The sequence below is a fragment of the Bos indicus genome, chromosome 4 (assembly GCF_029378745.1).
Source record: "Bos indicus isolate NIAB-ARS_2022 breed Sahiwal x Tharparkar chromosome 4, NIAB-ARS_B.indTharparkar_mat_pri_1.0, whole genome shotgun sequence".
NCBI classification, from domain to species: Eukaryota; Metazoa; Chordata; class Mammalia; order Artiodactyla; family Bovidae; genus Bos; species Bos indicus.
In genome coordinates, this window is record NC_091763.1 from 44,222,709 (window position 1) to 44,242,979 (window position 20,271).

General features: G+C 41.5%; 2 protein-coding genes across 4 annotated transcripts in view; one reads left to right on the top strand and one right to left on the bottom strand.

The window, feature by feature from the left end:
* GSAP (gamma-secretase activating protein) overlaps nucleotides 1-12,917 on the top strand; it is a 101,117-nt gene extending 88,200 nt beyond the window's left edge. For all 3 annotated transcript variants that reach the window (XM_070787702.1, XM_070787701.1, XM_070787703.1), the window contains 5 exons: nucleotides 6,494-6,613; nucleotides 7,439-7,500; nucleotides 9,029-9,130; nucleotides 9,302-9,401; nucleotides 9,824-12,917. In XM_070787702.1, the coding sequence (XP_070643803.1) occupies nucleotides 6,494-6,613; nucleotides 7,439-7,500; nucleotides 9,029-9,130; nucleotides 9,302-9,401; nucleotides 9,824-9,915 (476 nt within the window). In that variant the 3' untranslated portion in view covers nucleotides 9,916-12,917. The remainder of the gene's footprint in view (nucleotides 1-6,493; nucleotides 6,614-7,438; nucleotides 7,501-9,028; nucleotides 9,131-9,301; nucleotides 9,402-9,823) is intronic.
* CCDC146 (coiled-coil domain containing 146) overlaps nucleotides 12,901-20,271 on the bottom strand; it is a 139,897-nt gene continuing 132,526 nt past the window's right edge. The window contains exons 16-19 of the mRNA XM_019958620.2: nucleotides 19,591-19,719; nucleotides 18,913-19,050; nucleotides 14,693-14,941; nucleotides 12,901-13,382 (exon numbers count right to left, since the gene is read on the bottom strand). Of these exons, the coding sequence (XP_019814179.2) occupies nucleotides 13,179-13,382; nucleotides 14,693-14,941; nucleotides 18,913-19,050; nucleotides 19,591-19,719 (720 nt within the window). The 3' untranslated portion in view covers nucleotides 12,901-13,178. The remainder of the gene's footprint in view (nucleotides 13,383-14,692; nucleotides 14,942-18,912; nucleotides 19,051-19,590; nucleotides 19,720-20,271) is intronic.

Below are 20,271 nucleotides of genomic sequence, written 5' to 3' on the forward strand. Positions count from 1 at the left end.
TTCTAATTGTTGCCTCCTGACCTGCATATAGGTTCCTCAAGAGGCAGGTCAGGTGGTCTGGTATTCCCATCTCTTAAAGAATTTTCCACAGTTTATTGTGATCCACACAGTCAAAGGCTTTGGCATAGTCAATAAAGCAGAAATAGATGTTTTTCTGGAACTCTCTTGCTTTTTCAATGATCCAGCGGATGTTTGCAATTTGATCTCTGGTTCCTCTGCCTTTTCTAAAACCTGCTTGAACATCAGGAAGTTCACGGTTCACATCTTGCTGAAGCCTGGCTTGGAGAATTTTGAAAATTACTTTACTAACGTGTGAGATGAGTGCAATTGTGTGGTAGTTTGAGCATTCTTTGGCATTGCCTTTATTTGGGATTGGAATGAAAACTGACCTTCTCCAGTCCTGTGGCCACCGCTGAGTTTCCCAAATTTGCTGGCATATTGAGTGCAGCACTTTCACAGCATCATCTTTCAGGATTTGAAATAGCTCAACTGGAATTCCATCACCTCCACTAGCTTTGTTCATAGTGATGCTTTCTAAGGCCCACTTGACTTCACATTCCAGGATGTCTGGCTCTAGGTCAGTGATCACACCATCGTGATTATCTGGGTTATGAAGATCTTTTTTGTACAGTTCTTCTGTGTGTTCTTGCCACCACTTCTTAATATCTTCTGCTTCTGTTAGGTCCATACCATTGCTGTCCTTTATCGAGCCCATCTTTGCATGAAATGTTCCCTTGGTATCTCTAATTTTCTTGAAGAGATCTCTAGTCTTTCCCATTCTGTTGTTTTCCTCTATTTCTTTGCATTGATCGCTGAGGAAGGCTTTATTTATCTCTTCTTGCTATTCTTTGGAACTCTGCATTCAAATGCTTATATCTTTCCTTTTCTCCTTTGCTTTTCACTTCTGTTCTTTTCATAGCTATTTGTAAGGCCTCCCCAGACAGCCATTTTGCTTTTTTGCATTTCTTTTCCATGGGGATGGTCTTGATCCCTGTCTCCTGTACAATGTCATGAACCTCAGTCCATAGTTCATCAGGCACTCTATCTATCAGATCTAGTCTCTTAAATCTATTTCTCACTTTCACTGTATAATCAGAAGGGATTTGATTTAGGTCATACCTGAATGGTCTAGTGGTTTTCCCTACTTTCTTCAATTTAAGTCTGAATTTGGCAATAAGGAGTTCATGATCTGAGGCACAGTCAGCTCCCGGTCTTGTTTTTGCTGACTCTATAGAGCTTCTCCATCTTTGGCTGCAAGGAATATAATCAATCTGATTTCGGTGTTGACCATCTGGTGATGTCCATGTGTAGAGTCTTCTCTTGTGTTGTTGGAAGAGGGTGTTTGCTATGACCAGTGTGTTCTCCTGGCAAAACTCTATTGGCCTTTGTCCTGCTTCATTCCATATTCCAAGACCAAATTTGCCTGTTACCCCAGGTGTTTCTTGACTTCCTACTTTTGCATTCCAGTCCCCTATAATGAAAAGGACATCTTTTTTGGGTGTTAGTTCTAAAAGGTCTTATAGGTCTTCATAGAACCGTTCAACTTCAGCTTCTTCAGTGTTACTGGTTGGGGCATAGATTTGGATTACAGTGATATTGAATGGTTTGCCTTGGAAACGAACAGAGATCATTCTGTCGTTTCTGAGACTGCATCCAAGTACTGCATTTCGGACTCTTTTGTTGACCATGATGGCTACTCCATTTCTTCTAAGGGATTCCTGCCCATAGTAGTAGATATAATGGTCATCTGAGTTAAATTCACCCATTCCAGTCCATTTTAGTTTGCTGATTCCTAGAATGTCAACATTCACTCTTGTCATCTCCTGTTTGACCACTTCCAATTTGCCTTGATTCATGGACCTGACATTCCAGGTTCCTATGCAATATTGCTCTTTACAGCATGGGACCTTGCTTCTATCACCAGTCACATCCACAACTGGATATTGTTTTTGCTTTGGCTCCATCCCTTCATTCTTTCTGGAGTTATTTCTCCACTGATCTCCAGTAGCATATTGGGCACCTACCGACCTGGGGAGTTCCTCTTTCAGTATCCTATCATTTTGCCTTTTCATACTGTTCATGGGGTTCTCAAGGTCAGAATACTGAAGTGGTTTGCCATTCCCTTCTCCAGTGGACCACATTCTGTCAGACCTCTCCACCATGACCCGCCGGTCTTGGGTGGCCCCACAGGGCAAGGCTTAGTTTCATTGAGTTAGACAAGGCTGTGGTCCGTGTGATTAGATTGACTAGTTTTCTGTGATTATGGTTTCAGTGTGTCTGCCCTCTGATGCCCTCTTGCAATACCTACTGTCTTACTTGGGTTTCTGTTACCTTGGACTTGGGGTATCTCTTCATGGCTGTTCCAGCAAAGCACAGAGGCTGCTCCTTACCTTGGATGAGGGGTATCTCCTCACCACCGCCCCTCCTAACCTTGAACATGGAGTAGCTTCTCTAGGCCCTCCTGCGCCCGCGCAGCCACCACTCCTTGGGTGTGGGGTATTAGCCAATTTTATTTAATTTGTTCTTTCCTATACATCTACCCATCCATTCCTCATTAATTTGCTCCTTTGTGCATTCATTTTCCACTGACTGTATATGGTATCCATTTTTGTGCCAGGTATTGTTTTAAGTACTTTACATAAATTAGCGTATTTAATTTTCATAATGATGCTAAGTGATAAGAGCTTAAATTGAACCACATTAAATTATTTCTATGTAATCAGCTTTTGACCAACAAAGATGGCACTTTCATACAGTTCCATTTAATAGTATTCCTATCTTATAGATGGTGAAATTGAGGCACAGAAAGGAATTAACTTGCCTAAAGTCACATAGCTATTGAGCAACAGAGCAGCACTCAAATCCAGAGAGTTTGGCTCTAAAATCTATGCTTCTAACTACTATTCTGTGCTGCCTCTTGAATTCAACTAAATCCAGTTGAATTAGTTGATATTGAAACATTGGCTATTTATGGGTGCAGAAAATCCCCACAGCACATCTCAGCTTCTTGGCATTTGTGAAGTATCTGATACAGTCTGGAATCCATTATACTTTCTCTATCCATACACCTTATCTTACAAGATCTGCTTGTAGTGGAGGCACAAAAGGAGTTTCTTGTGACTTTGTAGGGATCTGAAAGTGACGGTTCATGAGAAGAATGGCAGGTTTTAAATGGAATATGAATTGTGAAGTACCCTCTAGAAAGAATGAAAGGATTTCATGAAAGTTATGTATGGTTTTCTGGCTTAAATTCTTAAATGCTTGTCTTTAATACAATAGACCTGGTAGAGGAATGTTCACCATGGATATCTAAACTCCTTTTATATATAAATAAAACTGACTCACTGGGGATAATATTCTATCTGGGAGATCATAAAAATGCACTTTCTACGGAACGTTGCATTTCTTCACAGAGATGGATAACAACAGAAAACAGAAAAACGTTACCCATAGTGACTGAGAATTATCATGAGTAAGACTTAAATGGCTGGTGTCCATGGATCAAGTAAGGAAGAGCAGTTTCTCTTTCTCTTTTTTTCTGAAATGCTTCTCTAATATGAAGTGGCACTGGATTGTGTGTGTGTGTAAATGCAGGTTACTTTTTGTGCGTTCATATGTAAATGAACTTGCTTTCCAGGCCCCCTGGACTAATGAGAACTGTTTGAGTTCCAAGTACAGGAACATGTAACTGGAATTAAAGATCAAAAAGTGAATGGGGCCCACAGAAGGGAAGTCATAGTTTAGAGCTGGAGCATTTACAATATAAAAGGGACCTGTGTTCCCCTTACTGCCTGGAGAAGGCCCAGAGTCCTAGAGGATGAGTACTAGGGTTGGCTGGCGGAAGAACTCTCTCTTTTGGAACTGATGCCTTCTTCTGCCCAGTTTGCTCTGTTGCTTAAAGCTGACATGCTGAGCGGAAGCCAAGAACGGGCTGTTGAATTTGGGACTGTGCCCTTGGGAAAGAGGATGAAAGGGCATCAGGGATCTTTAGGACATGGATGTGGGGCTAGAGAGGGATTTTGAATCCAGAGAACTATAAGATCAGTAGCCTATTATAAACTCTGTTTCAGAAATAATCTCATAACTTTTTTAATCTTGGGAAGACTGTCCAAATCCATTTGAAAAATCTCATGTTTCTAATTATCTAGTAGAATCTTTTTTTTTTTTTTGAATCAGGGCTTTTGGAAGATTCATCCCATTGTCAGCCCATTAACATTTGCTTGCGGGCAGAGTCTGAACTTTATCTGACCTCAGTGTTGCCAGTGATGGGACTCAAGTCTCCCTCTGCTCGTGATTCATGTGCTTGAAGAAAGAAGCTCTATGACCTCTCTGAATCCAAGTCCCAGCTGTCTTTGGCCATCATGTCTTCGTCATGTGTGCCTTTCAGACTAGTCAGTGAATCTTCGTCATTCCCCACCCACATCTAATCAGTTTCCAAGCCAGTTCATATCACATTGCCCCTCCAGTCCCTTCCCTCCCTGTCACTATCAGTGTCCGCGATCCCTCCTGCACAGGTTCATGCCCTGGCCTCCCAGCAGGCCTTCATTCCTCTGGTGGTAGCAAACTGTCACTCCTGTCCATTCTTTGCCTGCAGAGAGTGTCTGACTCTTTGTGACCCCATGGACTGTAGTCCACCAGGCTCCTCTGTCCATGGAATTTCCCAAGTAAGAATACCGGAGTGGGTTGCCATTTCCTTCTCCAGGGGATCTTCATGACCCAGAGATAGAACCCCCATCTTCTGTGTCTCCTGCACTGCAGGCAGATTCTTTACCTGCTGAGCCATCAGGGAAGCCCATTCTTTGCCTATTGCTATGTTAATATTCCGAAAGTAAAATTCAGAACCTCCAACCATCCTGCTCAAAAGCTTCCAGTGCCTCTCCAGAGTTTACTAGATGACAGATTCCTTGCTGTCATTCAGCATTCAATCCCTGACACCTACATTCAGAGCACCCTTTACTTTTCCGTCGTAGAACTGGTCATTAAAAAAGTGTATATTTATTTTGTGATTATTTGATTGTCAGTCTTCCCTTTAGACTGGAAAGTGGATGGGAGCAGCAGTCATGCCTGTTCTCATCACTGCGCACCCAGCCCCTTTGCCTGTTGATTGAATAAATTAACCTTTCCAGCCTTACCTCCCACTATTCCCCTTACACATGTGTTCTAACCCAACCGATTGTTTACTCTTTCCTGAATGTGCCACATACTTTCTTACCTTTGAGCCTCTGCTCATATTATTCCATTAATGCCAGTTATTGAGGCAAGATAACATGGTTAAAAGCCTAGACTAAAATGCTGCAGCCTGGGTTCAAATGTCCTCTCTGCCACTTCCTATTTGTATGATCCTGGGAAGTTTTCTTAGCTCCTGTGAATCTTGGTTTCCCAATTTATAAAATAAGGATCGCGCAGTACCCACCCCGTGGTGTTATATGAGAACCAAGTGAGCCTGTACGTAGATGAAAGACCTCAGAACGTGTCTGGTACTAGTCACGGTTGTTGGACCGTGTGCCAGGCTCTTCACAGACCTGGCTCGAGTTCTCACAGCAGCCCTGCGGGAAAGGTGCTGGTGAGTCTATTTGAGGGATGAAGAGACAGAGACCAGAAAGGCTTACTTACCTGTATCTAGTAAGCAGCACAGCATAATTCTGGCCTCTGTTTGCTCAGACCCACAGGGCTTTTGCTGCTTCTCCAGTCTGTACGTTCTCTCACAGCATTTCCGCTGTCAGGAATGGCATCAGCCCTTCAAAGCACCTCTCACCTGACATGCAAGAGGGCTTTTCTGGTTCTCTTCCAGTCTGATATCTTCTTCTCCCATGGATGTTGTGTGTCTGGGTTAGTGTTAATAGTGGACTTAGAGCTCTAGCTTTGTGAGAACTAGGGTAGCCCTGCCCATGAGACTTAAGAGTGCCTTTTTACTGAATTCCTATAGGTTTAGCTATCTAACCATATCATTTTAGTTTTTCTTTTCTATGACTTAGTTCAAGGAGACCCCAAAAGCCTTTCTCCAGGGCATACCCAGAGATTAGTCCTAAAAAGCATTCCCTTCTGGTCCAAATATTTTCCCCTTCAATAAAATGGTCCCTGGCCATCAGCCTTAGCCTGGGCATGTGGAGTTTGAAGCTCTTCTGTTAATTTTTCTATTTTGCAATTTTACCATTGAATTATAGACCTATTAAAAGTATTTAAAAAAAAACTATATAAAAGAACTGTATAAAAAAAGTCCATTTTTATGCACTCTTCTTCACTTTGGCCTAGGAAGATGTACAAGGTGGAGGGAATACATGTTCACTGGGAACTTACTATATACCATACTTAGTTGTGATAATACAAAGAAGGAACCTTGGACCTTATCTTCAAGGGTCTTCAAGAAGCATTTATTTGACTCTAGGCACCAAGCGGGGAGCTGAGTGCTTTACTGCCATCACCAGACTCATTTCCTCTGGGAGGCTGGAGATGCTGACTGACCATGTTTATCATCCTGGATCTCTCTTCCCAGGTTTTCACACTCTGCACATGATCCTTGGCGTCCGCTGTCTGCCTTTGCATAACCTGTTGCATTACATTGATCATGGAGTATTACTTCTCACAGAAGCAGCTGTCACAAGGCTCATGAAAGGTAAGGCCTCTGAGTTTGCCTTATCCCAGCCCCCAGCACCCCCAGGGCTGCCTTTGTGGGTGTGCGACTGTGTGGTCACTCCAGGCCCTGCCACACTCAGAAGGGCCCACACACAGTTTAATGTTCTGGCTTCAGTCTATAGCTGAAGACGGGCTCCATGATTCCACAGCTGGGCCTGCTGAGTGCAGTTCGTTTCCCGTAACCATCCTTGGGCCAATGTGCCTTAGCCCTTCAAGGGCTTCTCAATCCACACACAACTATTAGACTCCTTTTCTGTACATGAGAGTACTTGAGGATAGGAGACTGAAGGCTTGTTTCTCAAGAAAAATCTCATAAAATGGCTTGCTTTCAGCTGATTAACTCTGTCCTCTCAAAGTAAGACTTGGAATGCAAGGAAAAATGAGAGATACAGTACCTATGGGAATTTGAACTTGAAAAAAGGTCTATAATATAATAACTATCAAATTATTTGACTGTGGTATTTTATAGATGAGTTTTGTTAATATATATTGAAGTACTTGCCATTCCTCAAGGTGCCTTGTGTTTTAAGTTAGCAAAATTGCTTTTGTGACTAGCAGCCTGTTTCAGAACCCTGTTCCATGATATATAGCAGCAGCTTCATTAAGAAATCCCTTTTTTATTCATAGAGACACAAACTAATATTTTCATAGCGTTGTTAGACTTATCTTGGAAAACAAGGTTGAGACGTGTTATCAGGATGAAGCACTGAAATATTAACTTGCTCAGGTATTAAAATGGAGATTTCTGTTTTGTTTTGTTTTCTTTTTGTTTTGTTTTGTTTGCCAATTTCTAACTTTCTCGTAGATCTGGACAATACAGAGAAAAATGAAAAACTAAAATTCAGCATCATTATGCGGCTTCCTCCGGTAAACCTGAAGTATACTTTATTTTCTAAGCCTTGGCATGTACTTTCTTCAATTTTTTCTCACAAGAAGAGCATTTACTTGCTTTTGGGTTGAAGTCAATTGAATTTTTCACGCTGTAGCCTTTTCCAAGAAATCCCATCCATCCCCACCCCTCTGTCTGCTGCCCCTGCTGGGCCTACCGAGTACTTGCCCCTCTGGCTGTGTGTGTGCTTCTTGGCACAGACCACATAGAATGCTTAACCATTTTCTCCTCTTAGGAAACCACAGTAATATTTACATCTGTGAGTCTGAGGGGAGGCAGAAGGGAAACACATGCTTTTGGCATTTAAACTGATAAATTTAAATACAGGTGAGGTCAGAAGGTTCTGGAACTGTATTTCCTCCCACTGTTGTTCCTGCCATGGCAGGAAAACATTCCCGGGTTGAAGGAAAGATGAGAAACATGAGCGAAAGGGTTAAACAGGCACTGCTTGTTTTTGTGGAGGATATTAGCTCTCTGAGTCAGAAATGCTGTGAAATTAAGAAATCCCACTGCAAGGTCTTCAGAGCCTCTAACTCTGTGGACTTCCTGGCCCCGAGAGCCTTGGCCAGCTCTGTGCTGTTTACATACAGTAAACACTCATATCTCTAGCATGATCCTCCCACCAAGGGGTGTCTGATGCCTTTCGGGACCTCATCATCTTGCTTTGTAACGTCTTCTCACCTTCACAGGCTTACCGAAGCAAAGGCAAGAATAGAAAACAAAGCATATTTTCCATGGCTAGATCTCTCTGGGGAATATCTCTGAACATTTAGTTTGGTTTCTGAACATGTTTTTTTTTCCCCCTTATACTCTTAGGGAATTGAAATTTTTGGGCAAGACATTTTCAGAGTACATGCCTATAACCTTTAGCTTCATATTAAAATATCACTTAGGGTTGGCATGCACATACTCAGTTTTGAAGAGTAACAGATGAACTCCATTTAAAAAAAAAAAGAGTTCGGCAACATCAGTGCACAAATTGCTTTCCACAGAGTTGCGTTTAAGGGAGTATTTATTCAAAATTCAGAAGCATACCTCATAGGAAATGGCCTTTCTCCAAGATCATTAACTATAAAGATGACATCTTTTAGACTAACTAGCTGGAATACAGCTTGTAAAATTATGAATAGATATAAGATAAATTTATTTATTGCTGAGAGCTATAGGTTCCTCTCTCTCTTTTTCCATATTTTTAATTACTGACTTAAATTTTTTTAGTGTGGAAGGTACAGAGATTCCTATATACCCCCTGTCCCCACACATGCACGACCTCTCTCATTATCAACAGCCCCCACCAGAATGGTCCATCTTCTACAATGGATGAACCCACACTAACACATCATAATCATTGAAGTCCATAGATAACATCAGGGTTCATGCTTGGTGTTGGTCATTCTGTGAGTTTGGACAAATGTATAAGGAGATATCTCTCATTGTAGTATATACAGAGTATTTTCACTGCCCTAAAAATCCTCCTCTACATATTTTTTTAATTTGCAAAAATAGCTTACAGGTCAGAAGATCTGTCGACTTTGGGATCATCCTGTTAGTTCTAATATAATTTCCCGGAACCATGTAAAGCGACTGCTTCAGAACTACAACAAACAGGTGAGTCTGTGTGGAGCGGAGCCCTGCTATATGTTTTTTTGGAGCTTCTTTGTCCATTTTATGAATGGCCTTTCTTGGTGCTGAAGTATGGACAGCAATTTATAGTTCTTACCACTTTAAGTTCATGCTTTTTTGGAGAATCAACTGACTTTACAGCTGTTTCCCTTTTAGCCCTGGAGTTCTGTAATGGACAAGTCGTCATTCAGTGTAGAATTTCTGCCTCTGAACTACTTCATTCACATCCTGACAGACATCGAGTCCTCCAATCCAGGTAAGTCACTCCTCTGTTTCTCAGAATTTGCCTGTTTTCCCTTGATACATCCATCAGTCTCTATTTACTTCTGTGTACCCTTTTCTTGCCAAAATGTCCCTTACTGGTAAGTAGGATCTTACTGCATTTGGTTTTAATTAGCAATATACAGTTTACTACCTGTAAATTAGCAAGAAATTACTACAGAAATTACCAAGGGAATAACCACCTTTCAGGTTTTAAAAAAATTAAGAGTTGTAACCCATTTGGTTTGTGTGAATGGCCTTTCTTGGTGCTGAAGATTAATAAATTTTAACAACACATTCTCAGAATAATACGTTTTACTAGGATATAAAATAACTATGATTTCAGTGAGTTGTAGGCACCATATTATAAATGTTCTATGACCTCATAGTAACTCTTTTCTCTGTTTTTTCTTTCAGCTCTGTATGCTTTTGAAGGACATGACAATGTGGATGCAAAATTTGTAGAGGAAGCAGCTCTGAAACACACCGCAATGCTTTTAGGATTATAAAGAGAAAATACAGTTATATCTGCTTCCAATATTTTAATCTTGCTTATTAGCTCCATTCTCATTGAGAATTCTTTAGCGATATTTTATATTGGTAACCAAAGTCAGAGTACCTTGTTGAGCCCTCTGAAGGTCAGTTTAATAATACTTTGTTCAGCTAGAACTAAACCATTGTGCTTTATCCCATTTTGAACAGCAGATGAACAGTCAAGTGTAGAGAAATGACAACCTGTCCAAGGAGGTATGCAATGGTGTAAATTCTTCCAAGTGACTGATCTTCCTAGTACTCTCATAGGCCAAAAGTTAGCTTCTGTTATACTCTGAAATAAAATATGCTTCAAAAATGCAGGAACAGTGCTTAGAAAAACAAAAATTAGATGTGTCATTGAGTATGTGACAAGCAGAAAAATTAAAAGTTGCAGAAAAACTCTATTGGAAAGAGGATACTTTTTTAAAAAACTAAATTTAAACAAAGTGAGATATATTAATTCCAGTACAGAATAATTTGTAGAATACAACAATTTGAACATACATAGAGTAGGATTTGTCTTTGTGAAGGTTCAGATGAAACTGTATTTAATATTGTAAAGAGTTTTTTTTTTATATTTATAGATGTTTGATTTAGCCATACCTCATCATTTAAAAAGGAGAAGGCGATGGCACCCCACTCCAGTACTCTTGCCTGGAAAATCCCATGGATGGAGGAGCCTGGGGTTGCTAAGAGTCTGGCACGACTGAGCGACTTCACTTTCACTTTTCACTTTCATGCATTGGAGAAGGAAATGGCAACCCACTCCAGTATTCTTGCCTGGAGAATCCCAGGGACAGAGGAGCCTAGTGCGCTGCTGTCTATGGGGTTGCACAGAGTCGGACACAACTGAAGTGACTTAGCAGCAGCAGCAGCAGCAGCATTTAAAAAAAACACTGAAAGTTTTAGCCTGCCTCCTTTGTTCTTTGAACTTTGCCTTTTCATTCCTGTCAAGAATCATGAGTCCATGAACATGTTCCCCAAACCCCATGAAGCCTAATGAGTTCTCCCACTTTTCTTTTTTTCCCCTTTCTCTTCTACAGTGACATTCTGACCATAATATAGCTGCTTCCTGTAAAAAAGCCCATGACCCTTTTTTTGTTCCCTCAGTGAACTTGTAAAATTTTAATGATTACAAACATCACTAGCTGGTATAATAATTAAGCTTTTCTAAAATCATCATTGTATTCTAAAAATTATCCTTTCCTACAGAATTTCCCGTTTTGGTTAAATCTTTCACAGTCACTGAGGCTCAAAATCTTGGAGCCATATCAGCAAGGCGGTGCTGATTTTTCCTCCTGATAAGGTCACTATTTTTCATTCCCTACACTTTCCCTTTCTCACCAGGTTTGTTTCTGTTGCTTTCTGGTCTAATTCATCTGACGCATATTTGAGATAAACACTGCTGCTGCTAAGTCGCTTCAGTCGTGTCCGACTCTGTACGACCCCATAGACGGCAGCCCACCAGGCTCCCCTGTCCCTGGGATTCTCCAGGCAAGAACACTGGAGTGGGTTGCCATTTCCTTCTCCAATGCATGAAAGTGAAGAGTGAAAGTGAAGTCGCCCAGTCGTGCCCGACTCTTAGTGACCCCATGAACTGGAGCCTACCAGGCTCCTCCGTCCATGGGATTTTCCAGGCAAGAGTACTGGAGTGGGGTGCCATTGCCTTCTCCGGAGATAAACACTAGTTTGATCCTATCACCACTTTCCTCATAATCCTTCCAGCACTTGGCATTTACTACAGGGTAAATTCCAAACTCCTTGACATGTAAGACCTCCAACATCCTGGCCTCATACACTTCCCTAGTACTAGTGTCCCTTCATACCACGCTGGCTTACTGGGCCTGGAGCACGGCTTTTGTCTTCTTACTTCCAAGTCTTGCTCAGGTTATTTCCCCACCTGGAATTCCCCTCCACTTATTAAAATCTTATTTATGCTTAAGGGCCAGATAAAAAGTTGCGTCTGAGTGATCGATCCCTGGCCACTCCAGTGCACAGTGGTATCTCACTCTCCAGACCTGTAGCATTGTTGTAATATTTAAGCATTCAAACCTTTCTGATTTTTACAAATTATTTTTCCTTTTGATATTGTTAAACCTCTTATGTGTTTGTTTTTTGAATCCCTAATTACTGATCCTACAGCACAGCAGCTGTGTGTAAGTATGCAGTATTTTCTGGCATTAACCACAGCTTATACAGCATCACTTATAGGCACTCCCAAGGAATTGCTTTTTAATGATTTCACAAAGCAGTCAGGTAGGTTCAGGACTCCTAGACTGAGGAGGAGATTCAGTCTCAATGTAGATCCAGTCTATCAGGTGGGGGCTTGGCACAGATTTTGTTTGATTTAGCAAAACAAACGAATGTGATATTTCTCACTCCCAGAGTAGAGAAATTAAATTCGGAACTGATATCAATATGAAATGACAGTAGTTTGAGCATATTAACGAGTGGAAAAACCACAGGCTTCAAATCTACTTGTGTATTTTTATATGAGAAAGTAAACAGAATCATGAAAGTACATTTGGGTGCAATACAATATAGAGTAATGAAATAAGTGAAACTGGCCTCAGTTTCAACTCTTTCACATGCAGAGTTATAAATGTTTTCATTGAAATTTTGAAAGATCTGGCATCAAAAGAAAGTAATCACAAGTATATTTGCCTATAATATTGGGGAGAATCTAGTTTTAAGAAAGGTAAAATAGGGCATGAATGTTTTGCACAAAAGGATTCTTTGTTTGTAAACAGAATCACTTATAATGTCACTTTAAAAAAGTCAAGGTCCCTTACTGCTTTTCAGTTTAGATTTATCAACATCAACTTCCAGTATAGCTATTTACTTAACAAAGTGAGTTATGCCCCTGTGATACTTGGGATATTTTTCTTTTAAACCATTTTTTCTTTCTCTTTAAAATGAATATATTGAGCAGGATCTCCTTTTCTTTCTGTAATAAAGACCACTGCCAATTTCTGTACTTTGTTGAAAAGGTATTTATTTTTATTGCATTTGTATAACACTCAGACTACTATATATTTCTGAAATGTAATCAAGAGATGGAGTGAAAAAGAAAAATCGATGAGTATGAATGGAAGGAAGTATATGTTGTCGTCTGTTGGGTAATTGTGGATACTGTGTTTGTTTGTAATTTAGGGCTGTTTGCTGACATTTTCCAGCTGTGGATGTGAAGAAGCCTGGTTGAAGTATCTCCTTCAGAAGCCTGGGTTGGTTCACATGTTCAGATTTCAATTGGCTTTATAACAGGTTTCCTTATGTGTCTTATGTTAGCCCCAGGTTCACTGGGTTTGAAAGGAGCCAGAGCGCCATACGGTTTTGGCAGAGGAAGAGTGGCCTCTGCCTCTGGGATGTAGGCATTTGGACGCTGCTCCGCAGTTGTGTAAACACCATTGGGCAGCTGGCGAGTTTCAGCTTCCAAGAACTCCTGCAAAGAATGATTTATCCTTTTCAGTTTTTGAAAACAGTGGTTAAGTCACTTCATCCCCAGGGCCCATCAGACACAGCTGGGTCTGAGCACCCGTTGGCTATGCTGGCCAATATTCCAAGGGACAAAAGGGTGTGAGGGTAGAGTCACCAAACACACACACCCCCACACACATTTCCTCTCACTAGAATGAGCCATGTTGCTCAAGCATCACTCTGTTCCTGGGGTATAGGGTCTACCATAAACTGGTTGATAGGGCCTAAAGTCACCATGTTCCAAACTTAGTATCTTACATTAAGCACTAGTTATTTCCATGTCTGTGACAAAGGCAGGATAATCTATTTCCTTTGGTAGGTCATTGGTGAGCAAATGGTACAAAGGAAGAGTAAAATAGAATTAGAGGAAAGTGGTCAGCAGCTTGCTTTGAGCCTCAAGATTCTGCCTGTGTTTCTGGAAAACAGGAATCTCTTATAGCATTAAAAAGAACTTGGGTGGGGGGTGGGTTGGGAAATGGAGACAGGTAAATGACAGCTGGGACACCACAGGTAAAAATCTGAATGTCTTCAAAAATACAATCCTAGGCAGTGAGTGTGAGAATGATAAGTCAGACCCTATTTTCAAGAATTCTTAGTATGTGTTTGGAATACACTTTTTTCTTGGCTTAGAGAGTGAATAGTGATCTTCTGGGGATGTCTGCCCCATAGTCAAGAGTAAGTTGTAGGTCTCTTTTGAAAGAGATGCCTAATTCCACTCTAAGATTATTGAAAAATCATGGGAGTAGGAAAAAGAACTGGACACACAGCTCCTAAGTGGGGTCAGTGATAGAGTTAGGTCACTGGTGGGAGAAGAAGGGTGGCGCTGGAGTCATCGCTTTTGCACCAAATGTAGAGTCTTCAGAAACCTGTGATGAGCTTATGCTTGAGGCCTTACAATATGCTGTGGTGGCCACAGCAGATGGACATCGAAGAGTAAGGTATGGTCTGAGCAGGGCTGCAAAGACAGAGACCAGAGATCTAAGATAAAACCAATGCCAGCATGGACATTGCCATGCTAGTGGGAGGCCCTGGCGTGGGACTTGGTGCTTGCCAAATGTTCTCCAGGGAATATTCTGACGCTTTGCACTGTTGTACTTTTGACTACCTACGTAATAGCTTAAAAAGAGCAAAACTTCTCTCTAATGAGTTGTTGGGACTCTGTGTGCTGTGGAGTAGAAAAATTTCATGTATTTTGGGAGATTGACAATCCCTGAAACAGCCCTTCCTGGCACACTTTACAAATGCAATGTAGAAAATAAAGAAGCCATAGCTTACCCGAGACTTTTCAGCGATGGCCATGGCATACATTTCTTCATCTCGAAGTACTTTCAACCATTCTCTCTCAATCTCTTTATTGAGGGGAAGACCCTTTTCCATCCTGGAATTGCAAGTGAAGATGAACTCTTCCTTCTCCTTGACTTCCTTTTGGAGTTCAATGGCCATAGCTTGTTTCATGGACAGCTCAGCAACAAGAGCCATCATTTTTTCAGTAGCATCTTTGATCTTTTTCTGGTAGCCATTCATCTAGGATTAAAAAGCCCAAGGCTTAGCCTATGTACACACTCCATGAAGACAGGCTACTGGCTGTCTGTGATAGTGGGTGGCATTCTTGCCTGAAGAAGGGAGAGGTTAAGTGGGAATTCACAGAGACTAAGCACTGGAGAAGACCTCAGAGATTCAGCCCAACACTCTGGCTGTGAAATAAGGACAAGGAGGAGGGAAAAGAAAGAGATCTGTTCATCTAGTCAATGGATTTCCAGGTGGGTAGAATTGAGGGGAATAGTTTAGTGTCTCCATATTTAAGAGGTGGTAAGAACAAGGGAAAGGATATTCTTGATGTCTAAGTTTTGACCTGATTTTGCCTTCTTACTAGTTTGCTACTTATCCGGGGGGAGAATCTGATAAAATGGAACAGTATTAGTTACAGTGTATTAACACTGGCTTAAAAAAGATAATCAGCATCTGTGATGATTTTTAATAGAAGCTATTACCCTTCAACATGTGTGTTTTATTGATGCATCATTATGAGGTCATCATTATGAGGTCATAAGCAAGCATGAGCTGAACTGGACCATCTGGACAGTAATTTGAAGTGTAATATCCCTAGTTATATGTGTTTACATACATGTCCTTACCTTTTCATATAAGCTATTTATCATTGAATTAAAGAATCAAAGAATTAAAAGATAAGAATAAGTGGAAATTTTGATTTTAAAGGACAGAAAAGAAGTAAAAGTTGGAATTGGCGGTTCCTATAAGCTTTCTGGCCCACTGCATGGCCTTTCAGTGTGGCCTTAGCCCTGGTGGGGCAGTAAGAGATGACTCCCTCCACCCGCAAGCACTCACTGTTGTATTACTTTGCCTTAGTATTTCTTCATATCCTTTCACTACTGACATCATAGTATAAATGTATTTGGGTATAGCCTGTCATCCCACAGGAACGTATTCTTCATGGGGACAAGGTCTATTTGTTTTACTCATAATGTCCCCAGTGCTTAGAATATAGGAGGCAAAATTAAAACTGAATGTTTGTTGAATGAAGGAATGAATACGTTCTCAGTCTAACTGCTCAGTCCTTTGAACCAAGGTTCAAACCAAGGTTCAAAGCTAAGTCGCTTCAGTCGTGTCCAACTCTGTGTGACCCCATAGATGGCAGCCCGCCAGGCTCCGCCGTCCCTGGGATTCTCCAGGCAAGAACACTGGAGTGGGTTGCCATTTCCTCCTCCAATGCATGAAAGAGAAAAGTGAAAGTGAAGTCGCTCAGTCGTGTCCGACTCTTAGCGACCCAATGGACTGCAGCCCACCAGGCTCCTCTGTCCATGGGATTTTCCAGGCAAGAGTACTGGAGTGGGGTGCCATTGCCTTCTCCGAAAGTTCAAAACTGAGACACAAATATGAGCTTCCAAAAACTACACCCTACCTCAAAACACTTTCTTCCCTAGAGTATATACTGGTCTATCTGTACATTTGCTTACAGAAACATTGCTGCTGGTGATTTAACTTTCCTCTGAAAATATAATGACCAATTATTATGTGCAAACTTTGTCTCTTTAATGGAATAGGGCATATAATTTTTTTTTGGTTGCACTGGGTCTTCGTTGCTGCATGCAGGCCTTCTCTAGTTGCAGCAAGCGGGGCTACTCTCCAGTTGTGCTGCACAGGCTTCTCACTGTGGTGGTTTCTCTGTGTGGAACAAGGGCAAGCAGGCTTCAGTAGTTGTGGCACACAGGCTTAGTTGCCCCCTGGAATGTAGAGTCTTCCCAGACCAGAGACTGAACCCATGTCCCCTATAGTGGCAGGCGGATTCTTAACCACCGGACCATCAGGGAAGTCTGGGAATATAAATTTTTATAACTCTTCTATGCTGCACTAATTTTCAGGAAGCAGAATTTGAATAATAAAAATGATAGGCATTCAAAGCTTCAATGAGGAGTCGTTATCTCTTTTAAATGTCATTAATCAGCCATTGCACACTTGAGTGTGTGTATAAGTAACCAACCTCCCTTCTCCTCCATTAAAAAAAAAAAAAAGGATGGTGTTATTCTGGGTTCTCTAAGTCTTTGCTGAAATTTCCCATTTTCTGTTCATTTGGGAAACTTGTAAGAGGAGCCATAAGCTCTCCAAGAGAGATGAGAGATGAGCTATGCAACCTTGCTGAGCACCTGCAAGGGGCCAGCCATTTCTGCTTGACTATGTGATACTTGCCACCACGTTAGCTGATGTCACACCCATTTCACAGATCAGTAAACTGAGTTTTAAGATTATGTATAGTTCTCAAGATCACTTGCTAGTGTTGGTAAATCACAGATCTGGGATCTGAATGTCTTATCTTCCAACTCTGCCTACTATGAAGAGGTTATTTTAAATGGAGGATGATGAAAGCCAGGTAGAGAGCATGGAAGGTGGGAAAGGAAAGGGGAAATAAATCATGAGGACAGGACTCAGTTATGTTGGAACCTTCCTGGCCAAGTGTATGGTCTCAATGGCTCCTATTTGTGTTACTCTGGCTTTCCAGTTGACTACCGGAGAGACTGCCATCAGCTTTGACAAGCCAGCCCTCAGCGAAACCAACTTCCCCCACAGAAAGGGAAATTCATTTTCCAAAAGAAAGGAAGGCAACATTTAAAGAAACTCCAGATATGCTAATTTAGGCTAAGTTTATGAGCTTAAAAAAGTTTCTTAAGGTTTCTTATTTTATGAGGCAAAGCTGAGATTTGCACAAGTGCTGCAGTCCATTAGAGGAAAGGATTAGAGCGGAAGAGGAACAACCAAATAAAAGTGGCCAAGAAGGCTTCAGATTTACCATAATGTAGTGTGCCAGAACTGTTTCTCAAACAAAACTGTCAACTTATTCAATAAATGTTTTTCTAGAGGTTAGTACATGCGAGGCGTCTGGAAAACTAAGAATAAGAAAGAACCACTGCCCTCAGGAGCCCACAGTGGGAGGCATGGTGTCACTGTTATCTGTGGTATCTTCTTAACTGCTCCCTCCCTTTTGCAATGTGTGGACATTGGGTCCTTTCCCCTTCTGCACACAGCAGCTCAAGTAACTGTTGCAGACTGAGTAAAACCCTGAGCTGTCACAGAAGGATTCTCCAAGGGGCTGGGGACACCAGGCAGGCAGCAGACCCTCTGACTCCAGACGGTGCAAAGTCCTGCTGCATCCTAATCACGAGCCTCGCTCCTCTTGGTATAGCTTCCAGAGTCTCTGCCTGACCCCTAAGCTTTGGATCAGAAGCCCTGGTAAGTTAGGCTTAGGGAATTAGGAAGCTCAGTGTTACTGGCCTTTCCTCACTAGTGGGGCCTGGTGGCAGCTCCACCCTGTGGTGTTGTGTGATTGCTTCTCTTTAATGGTTCCCTTCCATTCTAGGGGGCTTCCCTGGTGGCTAAGTGGTAAAGAATCTGCCTGCCAATATAGGAGACGTGGGTTCAATCCCTGGGTCAGGAAAATTCCCCTGGAGAAGGAAATGGCAAGCTACTCCAGTATTCTTGCCTGGGAAATCCCACGGACAGAGGAACTTAGCAGGTACAATCCATGGGCTTGCAAAAGAGTCAGATATGACTTAGACTCTAAACCACAACACTATTGCTGGGATCTGGCTGCTTCTGGATTTAGGCAATTCCCATGCAAACCACTGGATAAGTGAGGCCCTCCCTTCACAAGGAAGTAGAAAGGATTTAACATGGCACATGAAATATGAAGATAATGATGGTCATTTTTGAGTACGTACTCTGTTAAGTGAAATTTGTGTACTGTCATTGAAAGGCTTAGAATTTCCCATTATAATGAGAATTCATTCAGGGAAACAAGACTGAAACTTACCTTGGGCAATTCTCTAAGAGTCATCTTTACAGTATAAATTTTAATTCTTTGTATTTCTCTAGTCATAAAGCCTAACCTCTCCAGGGCTTTTCTCAGTAAATGAAGCCATCTATGGAAAATGGAGGGTGATAGAGGAGGAAGGGCAGAAGAGAGAGGCAGGGACTTGGCAGACCTTCTTGGCTAAGAGTAGTGTGTCCTGTTTGCAGGCCTGCGTCTTGCTGTAGAGCCTGTCTGTGAGCCGGGAGACCTGTTCATAGATGAAATCCTTCTCTAGCAACTTCTCCTCCTTCTTGGCCAGCTGTAGTTCCAGCTACAGTTAAAAAGAATTTCAAAGGGAGAAAAAAAGTCATGCAAGTCAAAATCTTTCCTAATTAGAGTACTATTCCCCCCTTTCCCCAGTGGAAACCCCTTGCCTTCATAACTCCAGAAAATCTTTAGAACTGGACGAAGTCCAGACTTACCCTCTCCAACCTCCTCCATCCCCTCCCCTCACATGCGCTATGGAGTTCTTTCTCCCCATGGCAAACAATGGACCTCTCGGCTCCATCTAGCTCCCATATTGTCATTCCTCTGATATGCTTCCATCAGGAAGACTAAGTCATTTAAGATGCCAAAATTGCTCCTATGGGCTGTGAGACGGAGATGGGTATCTTGAAAGCACTCAAATTTTGCTTCTTTTGGCAACATCTAAAGTCAAGCTTAGATTTTGTTACTAAATAACAATGAAAGGACTATATTAGTGACTAGAATCATGAGGGATTAATCTGCATAACATGAAACAGTACCACAGATATCTGTGACACTGATCAACAAGGGGATAACAGATGCTATTTTAAGAAAAGACATTTACCTCATCCATTTTTTTGATCATTTCTTCCTCAGTCATATCTTTCCCTGGAAGTAAGCGTGTTCTGTTCTCACCCTCAGGGTTTATAAACTTTTTCTCCAGGTCTTTTATTTTGTCTGTACACTGTGAAAACTATTAAACAAGAAAGAAACATTAACTTTGCTCAGTAAATCTTAAAGTCACTTAGCCCAGGGTCTTTAGGGTCCTTCCAGGCAAAGTTGGAAGGGAATTCTTAACAAACCGTTCAGCTGGGACTCGGGGTGAGACAGTATTTCTTCTCACTCATGGTACCATGAGGAAGATGCCTGTTAATTGACTCTATTAATACAAAGCAAGGTGGTGATTTCTGGGGCACCAAAAAAGAAAGACTTTATAACCAGTCCTTTTATTACTTCCCATTTGTGTTATATTCATGAGATACTGTAGCTGCAGAGCTCTGACTATACACACTTGATCTCTTTATTGCATACTGGTACAGGGTACACAACACACTGGCCTCCAGTGTAAATCCCTTTGCTGGCAATAGGCTTAATGGCCTACCAGAGAAGAGTGAAGTTCTTATTACTAGGTGAATACAGTGTACAGTCTGTGAGGAATAGCCTGAACTACTTGTATTTTTTTTGGTAAACACCCAATATGTTGTTTCATGTATCAACTATATTTGTTGACCTTGAGACTGTGGAG